The 14,623-nt window shown below is 37.4% G+C and overlaps 2 protein-coding genes across 2 annotated transcripts; both read left to right on the forward strand.

Moving 5' to 3' along the window:
- Positions 1 to 108: 108 nt before the first annotated feature.
- nox5 (NADPH oxidase, EF-hand calcium binding domain 5) lies at positions 109 to 8,403 on the forward strand (the record flags this gene model as incomplete). The annotated part of the gene is given in 16 exon segments (XM_079859784.1): positions 109 to 178; positions 286 to 474; positions 477 to 495; positions 1,433 to 1,670; positions 1,748 to 1,901; positions 3,147 to 3,322; positions 3,612 to 3,794; positions 3,951 to 4,083; positions 5,527 to 5,669; positions 6,233 to 6,403; positions 6,491 to 6,535; positions 6,830 to 6,954; positions 7,087 to 7,171; positions 7,839 to 7,938; positions 8,026 to 8,192; positions 8,272 to 8,403. Coding segments are annotated over 16 exon segments (2,130 nt in total).
- Positions 8,404 to 10,312: 1,909 nt separating this feature from the next.
- glcea (glucuronic acid epimerase a) lies at positions 10,313 to 14,323 on the forward strand. Its single transcript, XM_079858461.1, has 4 exons — positions 10,313 to 10,629; positions 11,051 to 11,628; positions 12,403 to 12,639; positions 12,746 to 14,323. Exons 2-4 carry the CDS (start codon positions 11,130 to 11,132, stop codon positions 13,768 to 13,770), a joined length of 1,761 nt encoding a protein of 586 aa, XP_079714587.1. The 5' UTR covers positions 10,313 to 10,629; positions 11,051 to 11,129; the 3' UTR covers positions 13,771 to 14,323.
- Positions 14,324 to 14,623: the final 300 nt, after the last annotated feature.

Consider the following 14,623-nt stretch of genomic DNA (forward strand, 5'->3'; position numbering starts at 1 on the left):
TTTTTTTTTTTTTTTTTGGTTATAATTGGCAATATTGTAAGAGGCCTTTAACCTACAATATAAACAAGTCTTTGTCTTTTTCGTTATTCTTTCTCAACTAGGAATGAAATGGTCAAACCGTACACGTACCGTTCCTGTATCCTGTTGTTCCTGGAAAACATTACGGACCATGTCATGAGTGACAATCACAACATTGACTGACTGAAATGTTGTGCCAGGAACAACAAAGAATGTTGATCCAGAACATGTAAGATGCGTTATTCTTAATTGAATCTAATCATGTAGGCAGTGGTTCCATAGACCCAGATGAGTTACGTACGGTTCTGAAGTCCTGTCTGCGTGAAAGTGCGATCTCACTCCCTGAGGAAAAGCTGGATGACCTGACGCTGGCGCTGTTCGAATCTGCTGATAAAGATAACAGCGGCTCCATCACGTTTGAAGAGCTGAAGGCAGAGCTGGAGACCTTTCCTGAGGTTATGAGAACCTCACCATCAGGTGGGACATAATTATGCTGATATTCAACAGTGAGTGTGAAGTTTTTATACAACAGTTCAATAAGCAAGAGAGAAAGAAGTAGTATTGAGTTAGGCTATAGCCTACTCATAGGCCTAATTAGACACAATATTGCCAGTCACTTTATGTATTTTTTTACAGCAAAGAAAATAGTACCAAAGAAGTTACGCATCGTAGCTAGCAGTTATATTCCTAATGATTTTCGAATTTTTTAAATCAATGACTCATAATGACAGCCGCTTGATTAGATTCTGAATGAATCACTGTTTTTAACGAATCAATTGAGCGAATGAATCAATGACTCGCTCATAAAGACAACCCCTGCTGAAAAAAACCCCAAAACAATAGAAGATCTCATTAAAATTGTAATGGGTTCAAAGGTTAAACAGCTAATGGTTTATAATAGTATTCGTATTTCTGTGATGGTTTCAAATATTGTTGTTGTTTTTTCGGCAGGGGCTTTTTTGGTTTAAAAATAAATCAGTGTTTTTGAACAAATGGGTTGAATAAGTGCTTCAAAGACTCACTCAGTAACCAGTCACTGGCATATCTATGAGTGCAACAGTCAGGTTCTGGATGTAACAAAAAAAAAATGTCGATAACAATAACTTAGAAACATTTATGAGAAGATACACTTATCATGAGGTACAAGGTTGTTAATTGATGGTATATGCTTTTGTTGAAACTGTTAAAAGTCAGAATTGTTGCAATCTGTAACAGTGCTTTAGGAACGTGGATCAGCCAATCATATGGGGACCAGAACTAACCGTTGTATGAACACGAATAAAAGCTAGAAAAAATGACCAAAAAACGTGTTATTCACCATGACTTGTACTTCTGAAGCCATATACGATAGCTTTGTGTAATGATGAGTGAGCAGACCAACATTTAAGTTTCCACTTTTTGTGTTTTCGCCCAGTGCCGCCAACTGGCTGAAACCTCCTGATCTGGAGCAGAAGAAACGTAAGACTCCTCGATACCTGACGCGGGCATACTGGCACAACAACAGCCGCAAACTGTTCTTTCTGTGTCTGTACGCCCTCCTGAACGTGCTCCTCTTCATCATGGCGATGCTGAAGAATGCGCATGGAGGCCCCTGGTACATGGTGGCTAGGGGCTGCGGACAGTGTCTCAACCTCAACTGCACTTTTGTTATGGTGAGTTGGGCTCGTGGATTCATCTAATACATCGTTTCCAGTAGTGACAGGAGGTTCTGTCTTGGCCAAAACTACAGGTGCTGATGTTAAGGCGTAGTCTGACGTGGCTACGTGCCACCTGGGTGGTGAGGATCTTACCTCTGGACCAGAACATTTTACTGCATCAGATCGTGGGTTACGCCATCCTGATCTTCAGCATTGGGCACACTGCCGCTCACGTCTTGAACTTTGGTAACCTGCAATAAATCTAGTTCAAAATAGTATAATTCATTTTTGTAGGAATATTTTGAAAGTCAGAGGATCCAAACAACAATGGACTCCCCTGGCATTCATTCTATGGATAAGAAAGTAAACTTAAAGTAAACATGAAGTAAACATGAACTTGGTAACCTGTAATAAAATAGTTTATAAACATGATGAAATGTAACCGTCCCTCGCGATTTGTAACGAATCCTTCCCTCGCGGGTCAAAATGACCCGAAGCCCTAATATTATACTTCTTTTTTTTTTTTTTGGTCCAGAAAGCATATTTTATTTCATTTTGATAATATTTTTTTCTATTTTTTTAATGCAAGTTATTTTGAGATTTTTTTGTTATTTTTTTATTTTATTTACCTTTAAATTACTAGATTTGACTTAAATTCTAAATAACTCACAATTTCATGCGTAAACCTTTTAATTCAGCTCAAAATGTATTACATTGGGTGTCTTTGCTGACCTCTTGTGGAAAAAAATATTATAACATGATATTTCATGACTCCAGCCACTAGATGGCCTTATAGCTCTATTTATATGAGCTTGTTCCGCTGGGTCCTGAAGTCAGTTTTGCTTCAGTATGCATTCAGATGCACATGTAGACGTTTTAAAATAATTTTTTGGTAAAGTTTAAACATTTTTAGGTTTTTCTATGTGTACTGAAGCATTCCTCGCATTCCATTCATTCCTATGGGGGTCAAATTGACCCGCGAGGGAAGGATTTGTTACTTTTTTAAATTTCAACGACAAAACTCCTCGAATCCAGTACATTTTTTTGTGTATTCGAGGCTCATTTGTGGCAATCCTCCGATGACCACTCAATTTAAATTTTCTTTTTTTTTCAAATTCCGAGTCAAAATGACCTAAGGGAAGGATTAGGGTTTAAGGGATCTTTTAAGGGGTTTTAGTTCACTCAAAAATCTGTCATCATTTACTTACCGTCACATTGTTAGAATGTTTCTGTAGAACACAAAAGATTATATTTTGAAAAGTCAGTGGGGTTTGTTGTATGACCAAAAAAGTAAATGATGGAACTTTCATTTTTGGGACTACTATCTCTTTAAATTCAGTATATAAAGTATATGACATTGTAACATAACCAGGGCTTATGGTCACAACCTGTTGCACCACCCTAAGAATGGCCCTGAACATAACAAAAGCAAAATATTCATTAAAAATATCCCAAATAACTGATGAATTTATACGTTCTCTCTGTTCATAGCTCGAATGTCTCAGAATGATGGCATGTACCAGCTGTGGGAGTATCTTTTCACCACCCGTCCTGGTATTGGCTGGGTCAATGGCACCGCCTCCATTACGGGTGTTGTTCTGCAGGTTCTCATCTGCTTGATGGTGGTGTGTTCCAGCACATTCGTCAGACGCAGTGGTCATTTTGAGGTGATGCCTTTCACTTGAGGTGATGCCTTTCACATTTTGAGGTGATGCCTGGAATAATTGAATTCATGAGAAGCAAAAATCTGCACAAGGTCGCTGTTGTGAATAGAGCTGTGTTTGCAACTTATTTCAATTGAATTCATGAGAAGTAACAATCTGCACATGGTCGCTGTTGTGAATAGAGCTGTGTTTGCAACTTATTTCAGCCTCACATACTGAAAAACAAATCTCATATGCCTAAATAAGTGTGGTCAAAGCATCATATGTCCAACAATGTATTGTTTTTGTGTAGGTGTTCTACTGGTCTCATCTTTCCTACATCTGGGTTTGGGCCCTGTTGGTCGTTCACTGTGCGAACTTTTGGAAATGGTTTGTGGTGCCGGGGGTGATGTTCCTAATTGAGAAAATTGTTGGAATGGCCGTGTCCCGTATGGGTGGGCTGTACATAGTTGAAGTCAACTTATTGCCCTCAAAGGTACAGTCTAAGCCAATGTACATATTTTGGTGTATTTTGTTTTCTGGAACATTTAGTTAACCATCCATGGAACATTTAAGTTAGTCATCCATGAGCTAAGCCTCACCTCATCTGTCTTTTTGTTTGTGTGTGTGTGTGTGTGTGTGTGTTTTGAAGGTAACACATTTGGTAATCAAGAGGCCTCCATTCTTTCACTTCAAACCTGGAGATTATGTGTTTATAAACATCCCTGCTATCGCCAAGTATGAATGGCATCCGTTTACTATCAGCAGCGCTCCTGAGCAGCAAGGTAAAACAAATAGAAAGTATACAATTAAGTTAGTCTTGCGTTATTATAATGTATTGCCTTGATATGTTTATATTTCAGTAGTTAAGTGCATTTAAATGCACTGGAGAAAAATCATACTCATGTTTTGTCAATGTTTTTGTCTTGTTTTGCAGTAAAAATATATTTTAAAAAAAGATACTTTTACAAAATTTAGGGGAAAATTTTATTTAGACAAAAAGCAAATATGTTTTACACAATAACATTTGTTATCAACAAATCTGTTCATCAGTCATCTGACATCAGTTAATAAATTTAGATTAAATACATAAAGTATATTTGTGTTATTTTACATATTTAATTGAACTTTTCTTATTTGAAAAAGTAACTTTTAAAAATTTAAAAGTAATGCATTATTTTACTAGTTACTGTAAAAGCAACCTGATAATGTAACCTGCATTACAGTAGAATGTGAGGCTAAATAGATGTGTTTTCAGTCTGAAAATGTCGGATCACAATAATTAGGAACCACAGTTTCCACAAATCCCTTCACTCGATTGGGATGTTCTCTTTTATTCTGGACGGCAAGGGCAGTGACTGTAACATCGAGCGTATTTTGCGCCAAAATTCAGAAATCTTTGGAAGATACCAAAGTCTCCAGCACGGACTTACACCACCGTCTCTGGCATGGACATCACTGTCTCCGGAACAGACACCTTGTGTAAAAAAAAAAAATCGCAATATCGAATCGCAATACTTGTAGAATCACAATTCTTAAAAAAATCGCAATACATATTGTATCGGCACCCAAGTATCGTGATAGTATCGAATCGGAAGATAGGTGTATCGTCCCAGCCCTACTAATCAGCATCTTGATATGCCACACCTGTGAGGTGGATGGATTATCTCGGCGAAGGAGAAGTGCTCACTAACACAGATTTAGACAGATTTGTGAACAGTATTTGAGAGGAATAGGCCTTTTGTGTAAATAGAAAAAGTCTTAGATATTTGTTCAGCTCATGAAAAATGAGCGCAAAAACAAAAGTGTTGCGTTTATAATTTTGTTCAGTGTATATTATATATATATATGTATATTATGTTATATACAGTGTATATGTATATTATTATTATTTTTTGTCGTTGGATGCATGTAAAACTTTTCTAGGAGACTCCAAAACAAAATTAGGAACCTTTAAATTGTATAATAGAGGCGCTTTATTTTTCGTACCAAAACATTTTTTTCTAAAAAAAAAAAAAAAACTTTTTTACACAAAACAAAATACTTACACCGAAAAGCAATGTTTAACACAATAAAATATGTTTTCAAACAAATATGACAAACAAATTATTCAACCTATCTTTCAAACAAAACAAAACCAAATCAACTATTTTAAATAAACAAACAAACTGTTTATGACTGTTTGAAGTGATTAAAGGTTCCCTGCTCAATCTCATTTCTTCACTCAGATGTGCTGTGGCTCCATATTCGTTCTATGGGCCAATGGACAAACCGCCTGTATGAGTATTTTAGACAGCCGGACAGTCAGACCATCAGCAGCAAAAGGCTCACCGCCAGCCTGAGGAACAGACGGCACCAGAGCAAAGCGCAGGTCTCGGCTGAGTGTCACAGTCTAAACACATAGCAATAGAAGTTCATTACTGTGGTGTTTTATTGATGCAATTCTTTATAGGTGGGGTCATTTTGTAATCACATCATAGCATTAACAATACTTATTGATTTTCTTTTATCATCTCGACTGGCTTCTCTCCAGTATTTTCAGGAACAAATATTGACATTTATTGTAATGAAAGACAAGTTCAAATTGCAAATTAAAAACTATGTGTAACACTTTACACTCCCATTAATTAACGTTAGTTAACTAATATCAACTAACAATGAGTGATCGATTTGTTACAGTTTTTATTAATCTTTTTTAATGTTAGCTAATACAGATACAATGGTTCATTGTTGATTTAATAATGTATTAGTAAGTGTTGAAATTATTAACTAAGATTAATACATGCTTTCAAAGTATTTTTCTTTGTTAGTTCATGTTAACTAATGTAGTTAAATATTGTTTGAAAATCTAATCTTATTGTAAAGTTTTACCGAACTAGTATCAACTCCAAAAAAGTTCATCACAATAGACATTTACACTTCTTCTCCATGTAGGATGACATTTTCAAGTCTGCAAGCTACAACGGAACTGTGGCGTCTAATAAGGATGATGCTGTTGAACTGACCCTGTACCGGTCAAGCGTAACCCGCACAAGCTCCCAGAAGCCTGTCAGTGACCCAGAAGCCCAGGTAGACCTGGGAGACACCACTCCAGTCACCAGAGAAGTGAGTTTCTGTCTGAACAAAGCAGAATATATATTCTATTGTATGTGAGATACACAACAGGCAGATTTATTTTCTGTTGTCTTCTAGCTGACAGCAAAATTAAGTGAAAATCACAGATACTGTAACATCAAGGTAAGTCATTTGGGTGCACTTTATTTTAAGGTATCTGTGTTACAGTGTAATTATACATTTAAGTACTGAGTAATAATAATTAACTACATGTACTTTCTATATGGTTAGGGTTAGGCTGTGGTTTAGAGTTTGTAGTAATTACTGTAGTAACTACATGTAACGTGTACAAGGTCACTGTAAAATAAAGTGTTGCCATAATTTGTTACAGTTTTAATGTCTCTTTGGTCCTGGAACTAGATTTTTAATCACTTCAAAGGAACTGTACACATTTGGTGATGCCTTTTTTTGTGTTAGTGCTATGTGGATGGGCCTTTTGGCACCCCGACCCGACAGATCTTTACATCTGAGCATGCGGTGCTTATCGGCGCTGGAATCGGCATCACTCCCTTCGCATCCATTTTGCAGAGCATCATGTGCCGGTAAGACACATGCAGCATCTCCATTTAAAAAAATTAAAAAAAATTCTTTGCATAAAAATACCACATGTAAACCCTTTAGAAACGTTTACATTTTTATGTAAAAATGTATTTTTTGTCTTCTTTTTTTTTCAGTTATCGCATGAGAAAGCAGAACTGCCCTAGTTGCAACTACTCCTGGTGTGAAACCATCAAAGACAATGAAATGAAGCTGAGGAAGGTAAAAGGGGCAATCAAACAAATGAAAACTGGAATAGATGTAGGAGAAAAACTATATTAGGGGCAAAAAAGATTTAAACCTTTTTTTCTTAATTAAAGATAAGTAAAACCTTTTTCAAAACCATGTTTTGCTACATTCTGATTATAAAGAGCATTTGATTGTGAAAAAAAAGAGACCCTACAAACAATATGATTTATTAACATTTTTTGTTATTTTCCTGAAAGAGAGTATAAAGTTTAAAACATTTATGCTAAACATCTTTTTAAAAAGATACATTTACAAAGTTTGAGGGAGAAAAAAAGAGAAATTTACACAAAAAAGCTAATATTTTTAACACAATAAAATTTGTTTTGAACTAATCTGAGACTTGTTTTCAGACAATCTGTCTTAAGTTTATTTGTCTTACCAAAACAACAAAACTGCTAATTTACACAAAACAAAACATTTACACAAAAAAAGCTTTGTAGGGCTTAAAACCTGAGACATGTTTTCAGGCAATTTTCAAAACAAAACATTTTAAACAAGCTGTTTGTGACTGTTTGAAGTGATTAAAAGTTAACTTTTTTTTTTTTTACATTTAGCAATACACTAGCATTAGATAGATTCAAAGCTAATAGACAAAAATAATTTTGATTTGATGAGGTTTTAAATATCTTATTTCCTGCAGGTGGACTTCATTTGGATCAACAGAGATCAGAAATCCTTTGAATGGTTTGTGAGTCTCTTGACCAAGCTGGAGATGGACCAGGCAGATGAAGAGCCAGAGGGTAAGAGAGAACAGAAGAAAAAGAGAGAGAGAGAGAGATGGGCTTGGCACAGAAATGGACAATCGTGTTTGTTTTTTATGCTTTCAGGCCGTTTTTTGGAGATGCACATGTACATGACATCAGCCCTCAGTAAGAATGATATGAAGGCCATAGGTCTGCAGATGGCTCTGGATCTGCTGGCCAAGAAAGAAAAGAGAGATTCCATCACAGGGCTTCGCACACGTACACAGCCAGGCAGGCCAGATTGGGCCAAGGTATGAAAAGTTCAGTGTTCTGTTCTGTTCTGTTCTGTTCTTCTGTCTTTGTTTCTTGATGATGTTTGTGCATTTTCAGGTTTTCCAGAAACTGTCTGAGGAAAAGAAAGGAAAGGTTCATGTGTTTTACTGCGGGGCTCATGCTCTGGCCAAAGTCATCAAGGCCCAGTGTGAGCATTTTGGCTTCAAGTTCTACAAAGAAAATTTTTGAACAATTTATAATAATTTCAGTTGTTTGAAATCTTACTATTTTTCATAACAATTACAATCGTCTGATAATCTGCTTTCAGAGGTGTAAAGTCCAGGGGTCAGAAAGTAAAAGTCCTGCCATATCCACCCATGAACTCAGCCAGATGATTTCACTAATTAGTTCTATCTTCTGGCTGAAAAACTGTGCTAATTAGCAAATCCAGGTGATTGGAACAAAATACTGAGGAGGACTTTTACTTTCTGAACCTGGACTGTCTACTTTTGCTAATGTGTCTGATGATGTTGTACATTTTGTAAATCTCATGTTTTCGTGTAAGTAACCTTTTAACTCTTTTAATCAATTTATGTATGTTTTTATTTATTTTAGGAATGCCCATCATGGTTATTATTAGTGGTCGACCGATATAGCCAAGGCCATTTTAAAAAAATCGTCATCGATGTGTCGGAAACGGGACTTTTATTTTGACGGCGCTCCGGACTTTTATTTTGACGGGTGGCGCTTAGAACAGCAGTGCCTGCCAGAGTAGAGAACCGCAGCGCCTGATCACACAACACTTACTCACATTCTCCGTCTTCATTAGTATACGATCTTTGTCAGTCATATCTAATACTATGTTGGACAGAACTGGTAAACAAAGAAAGTAAATGTTATGCGAAAAGTAAATCGTTTACTTTTATATTATTTGTAACAGAAAAGGCAAACAATCAGGCTAAAATACTTTATCATTTATCGTCAGCATTCAGTAAATGCGCATGTACATAATTTAAACAAATCAATGAATATCTAATAAACATTTAATTTCACAAACCTTGCAGATTTAATCAAATCCAGCTGTGATATCTTGTGAAGTGTGCATTTGTAGCCTGCGAGTGTCCGTGCGAAGTGAGTGAATGCGAACAGAAGATCAGCTTCATAGGAGACGCGATCGAAAAACTTGAAATCCTTCATTTTAAAATATGCTGTGCTATATCCAGTTGCCCACTGTGTCATAGTCATATCGTTTTCATGTGTATGTCTAATGTATGTATGCTAATATGTAAAATTAGCGATATTGTCTTTATTTGAAAAAATATGATAACCAGTGCACACGAAATTACCAATTACTGAGTGCCCTGTTACAGTTTACTTCCTTTTTATTCACATATTTTTAAACAATTACTTTATTTAAATATTGATTTAAATATATATATATATATATATATATATATATATATATATATATATATATATATATATATATATATATATATGGCTTTTGTATCGGCCACCCTGCTCTCTAAGAAAAGCCATCAAAAAAACTATATCGGTCGACCACTAGTTGTTATGCATCATGTAAATTGTTTTTTGTTTTGTTTTAGCCCCAGTAAAAGAATAGACACTACAGTTGATGTCATGTAAAATTGTCTTATAAGTAATAGTATGAATTAATTTACTGTAGAATATGCAATAGGAAATATTAGTTACCCACATGTAAATACAAATAATGAAAAACAGTTACATGTAAAAGAAAGGTGTTCAACATTCAAGATTTTTTATGATTTATAAATGAGTGTGTGTATATATAACTTACGTGTCTGTGTTTTTAACTGTTCAAAGCATGTACGATCAGCTTTTGATACCTACTGTAAGTATATGGATATTAATATGCTATTCTCGGTGTTAAAACGTTTTAAATCGTTAGACATTGTGTTCCCCGTTCTCTTCTTTTACAGATTGTGGGAATTCTCGGATTTCCTAAATAAAAGTCAAACCCAGACATGCATTCGCTTGGTTTATAGAGACATCTTGCGATTATGTGCAGCAACGCAACACAAGCAGCACTTACTGAACTGTTTATCATTAAAAATTCCAATAATATTCTGCGCAGAATATTAAACCTGTAAACATTTACATATTTAACATCAATATTATTCTAAAATATGTCATATATATTCATCGATCATTATCAAATAAATACATACTCGTAAAATTATTAATAAATAATTTAAGAAAATGAATATATCACAATATTCACCTTATGTCACACCTATCTGACATTAGATTGGTGATTGGTTGCCACGGAGGTCACTCGCCTCTCATTGGCCAGTGCTGCATCAGTACAGGGATAGCATCTACTATGTTGCAGATTTGAGGCGAGAGGAATCTTTCAGCATTATTTTTTCTTTGTTTGACTATGTTATGCGTCCATAGACCCTCGCGCAGACGTCGTGCTGTTTTCAGGTGATCGTAAGTATGGTTTCATTCCGTTTTACAGCTCTACATGTTGTTCACCGCCTTCATTCGCATTCAAAATCACATGAGCCCTCGCAGTTTCAATTTAGAGTGATGCGATTAGATTTTATAATCATTCGCCTGTCTGTGTATGTGCTGAAGGATTAGTGCTCAGGAACGGGAATGATTTCTCATTCATAATTTGACCATGCAAGTTGAATCCAGATTGCCTATGTAACTGTACATTAACGTTTAATGTTATATTTAAATGTACTGGTAATATGACTGACAGGCTTCACCATAAAATTCATTATACCAGTGATTTGTACCAAGATTTGGCATTGTCAATTTTTTTTTTTTTTTTTTTTTTGGTGGTTATTCCTAGAATATGACAAAATGGTGGACCCATATTCACCATCTTTACCTTTGTCTGCAGATGCTGCACCTGAATCATAAAGGTTTCCTGATATGTTCTGGTGTCAGTTCCACTAACACCGCATGGCTGTGATGTGACAATGCGCTGTCTGGTGGCTCGAATCAATCACAAGACTCTGATAGTCATCTGTGCTGTATTTGCCCTCGTCACTATATTGCTGTGGAACAAGTGCTCCAGCGACAAAGAACTGACCACACAGATCAGACCTCAGCTGGAGTTTGCGCCCACCCCAGAAAAGGAGGAGGAGGAGGAGGACAACGGGCAGGCCCCCGAGGCCCCACCTGGATCCAGAGAAGTCACTTATGAGCAGATCGACTGCCTCATCAATGAAGATGTGATCATAAAAGGCCGTAGGGAAGGGGGCGAGGTGTATCTGCCCTTCAGCTGGGTGGAACGGTACTTTGACGTCTACGGACGTCTGGTGCAGTATGATGGGACGGAGCGGTTTGAGTTCTCCCACAGTTACTCCCGGGTGTACGCCCAGAGGGAGCCTTACCACCCAGATGGTGTCTTCATGTCTTTTGAAGGCTACAACGTGGAGGTGCGGGATCGGGTGAAATGCATCAGCGGTGTGGAAGGTAGTTTCCTTAAATCAGAGGTAACCCTGCTTGTGGAGAGCTATCGTCCTGCAAAGTTCAGCTCCAACTAGGGGTTTCAATAGACCCTTTTTTATATACTGCTGTGCCCCAGTATAATATTAAATAGGACAATTCCAGATTCGCTAATGAATTACTCTTATATCAGAAAAGGTCTGATATTGTTTGCGACTCAGTTTGATTCATTTTGATTCATTCGGACAGTTGCACTGAATCGTTTACACTGGTCTCTCACATCAAAATAGTAACAGGATACTTTATAAAACAGAAAACAAAAAGAACAATGGATGAGGTGAATATTTACCTACAATCCATTTTAGGAACCAAAACTTGAAAATGCTTTATAGTTTGTCAGCGATAAAGCAGATCTTTATTGCACATACACCTTGTGAACGATTCTATTGGGGATAAAGACAATTTATAGACTACATCCATAACAGTATATAAAAAAAAAACATATCAAAATTTGGGAACACATTTGATAGAGTAGAAACCCTCCTGGCTCCAATCCCAAACTAACACACCTGAAAGCTGATCAAGTCATTTAAGGTTAAAGTTAAAGCTAAAGCAGGTTAAAGCTCTGGCTTCGTGTGGATGTGGCCAAAAATTACAGGTAGGTGTGTTGAAGCAGGGTTGGAGCTGAAGTCTGCAGGAAGGTAGCTCTCCTTGAGCAGGATTGGCTACCCCTTGCATAAATGGTTTCATACTGAGTTGTCCTATTTCTGGAATCAACCTTTTGTGTTTTTATGTTCACAGGCGTACCAATGTCTACCCAGTGGGGTCCTCAGGGGTACTTCTATCCCATCCAAATAGCCCAGTATGGGCTGAGCCACTACAGCAAGAACCTCACAGAGAAGCCACCTGACGTAAAGACATATGGCATGTTAGAGGAAAAAGAGGGCTTAAGTCCGTGGGTCGTCCCCAAGGGTTGCACGCTCTCCAAGCTCCAGGATCAAGGTCGCTCTGGGTTTGCGCACCATTTTGTCACAGCGGGTATGAACTTCTTGTTCTTTTTGTACGTTTGAAGTTGAAGTTGTTGTATGGACTGTTTTGCTGTTAATTATCATAGATGGATGATTACTTTGTGGTATTTCCATAGAGAACTCCGATGGCGTGACTTTGGTCTTGGACAACGCAAAAGATTTCGTCCTGACCTTTGATGTGAAGTTTATCTCCAACGGTAGTGTCTCTGTTGTTCTGGAGACCACAGAAAAGGGACCTCCTTACATTATCCATTACATAACTAGCCCACTCCTTCTTTCCTTTAAAGCCAGAGAGGTCACCTACGGCATCGGCCCCAGAGCCACCTGGAGCTCCGTCAGTCGTGACCTAGTAACGGATTTGCGTAAAGGCGTTGGTTTGTCCAACACTAAAGTGGTGAAAGCGACCAAAATCATGCCTCGCCGTGTGGTCCAGCTGGTTCTTAGAGGGTCTGGATTCATCAGCAATATCACTGTGTCTTCCACCGCACACATGGCTGCCTTCTTTGCTGCCAGTGATTGGCTTCTTTATAACCAGGATGAGCACGGAGGGTGGCCGATCAAGGTGACCCGTAAGCTTGGAGAGGGCTTCAAGAGCTTAGAGCCCGGTTGGTACTCCGCCATGGCCCAAGGCCAAGCCATGTCGACGTTAGTGAGGGCGTACCTGGCAACGCATAACCCTGCATACCTCGGCGCCGCAATCCGAGCGACATCCCCCTTCAAGAGGACTTCAGAACAACGTGGCGTCAAGGCTACATTCATGAACAAGTACGACTGGTATGAGGAATACCCCACAATGCCCAGTTCGTTTGTTCTTAACGGCTTTATCTACTCTCTGATTGGGCTGTACGATGTGGCGGAGACGGCAGGCAACAAGCTTGGTCGAGAAGCGGGCGTACTCTTCAGTCAAGGACTGGAGTCACTCAAGTCTATGTTGCCGTTGTTTGACACAGGCTCTGGAACTGTTTATGACCTGAGACACTTTACCCTTGGTGTTGCCCCTAATTTAGCACGCTGGGACTACCACACCACTCACATCAACCAGTTACAACTGCTCGCATCAATCGACAGCGCCCCCATTTTCAGAGAATATGTGAAACGCTGGAAGACTTACCTGAAAGGAGGCCGGGCCAAGCACAACTAGACATGCTCAGTGGGCAGTTTTATATAAAGATTAAATTATAAAGATAAACTGAGAACAAGCGTTTTTACTTTTCACAGAAAAGGGTGCATATTGTATCCGACTTGATTGCTATAAAGTGTCATGCTGAAGAGCTTGAGTTGTTGTATGGACTTTCGAGAATGTGCCGTCACCTAAAATATTTATTTCCAAAATATGGTATATTTGAATGCAAGAAGCAATGCACAGGTATTTACACACCTTTGAAGGAAGCACAGAAGATTTGCTCTTAAATAATGACTTTATCTTAATGTATACAATTAGTAAATGTGAGTTGTCACACTAAGGATTGTGTATTAATGCATCTATGAATAGATTATGCTGTAAAAAATGTCATTATTTTTGCAAAATAGTAAATGGAGTGCTTTGCATTAGAAATGTTTTAGAATTATATGATCTTTGTATTTTAAAGCACAATCCTATCATAGGTCGTCAAGATTTGATACAGTTGCACACTTTGAATCGTTTTTTAGTATGTAATTATTTAAAGCTTAAATAAATGTGCTATTTTAAAACTAAATGTTTCTGTGAGAAATCATTGCTACCAAAAAAAAAGACACATATAGCAACACCACAGTATTCTTTGAAGTACCTTGGAGTCCCATGTAAAACCTCAATATGGTAATCATTACTTACTGTAACAAACTGCCATGGTATTATGATCTGACACAATCACTGTATATAGTAATGCCACGGTACTATTTTGTAAGGACTTTCACTTTGTTCCTTTATGTAACGTCACTTAAATGTTTTAGAACCTTATAATACACTTCTTTCTAAGATATAAATACATGTAAATAAATATATATTAAATAAA

The sequence above is a fragment of the Squalius cephalus genome (genome assembly GCF_949319135.1).
Source record: "Squalius cephalus genome assembly, chromosome: 23".
In the NCBI taxonomy this organism is placed as follows: domain Eukaryota; kingdom Metazoa; phylum Chordata; class Actinopteri; order Cypriniformes; family Leuciscidae; genus Squalius; species Squalius cephalus.

Bases quoted from the DNA above. Each gene is read 5' to 3' on its own strand.
- glcea (XM_079858461.1), top strand. From the start codon at position 11,130: ATGCGCTGTCTGGTGGCTCGAATCAATCACAAGACTCTGATAGTCATC. The intron at 11,629-12,402 runs GTAGTTTCCTTA...TTATGTTCACAG, and splicing joins ATGCATCAGCGGTGTGGAAG to GCGTACCAATGTCTACCCAG. The intron at 12,640-12,745 runs GTATGAACTTCT...GTATTTCCATAG, and splicing joins GCACCATTTTGTCACAGCGG to AGAACTCCGATGGCGTGACT.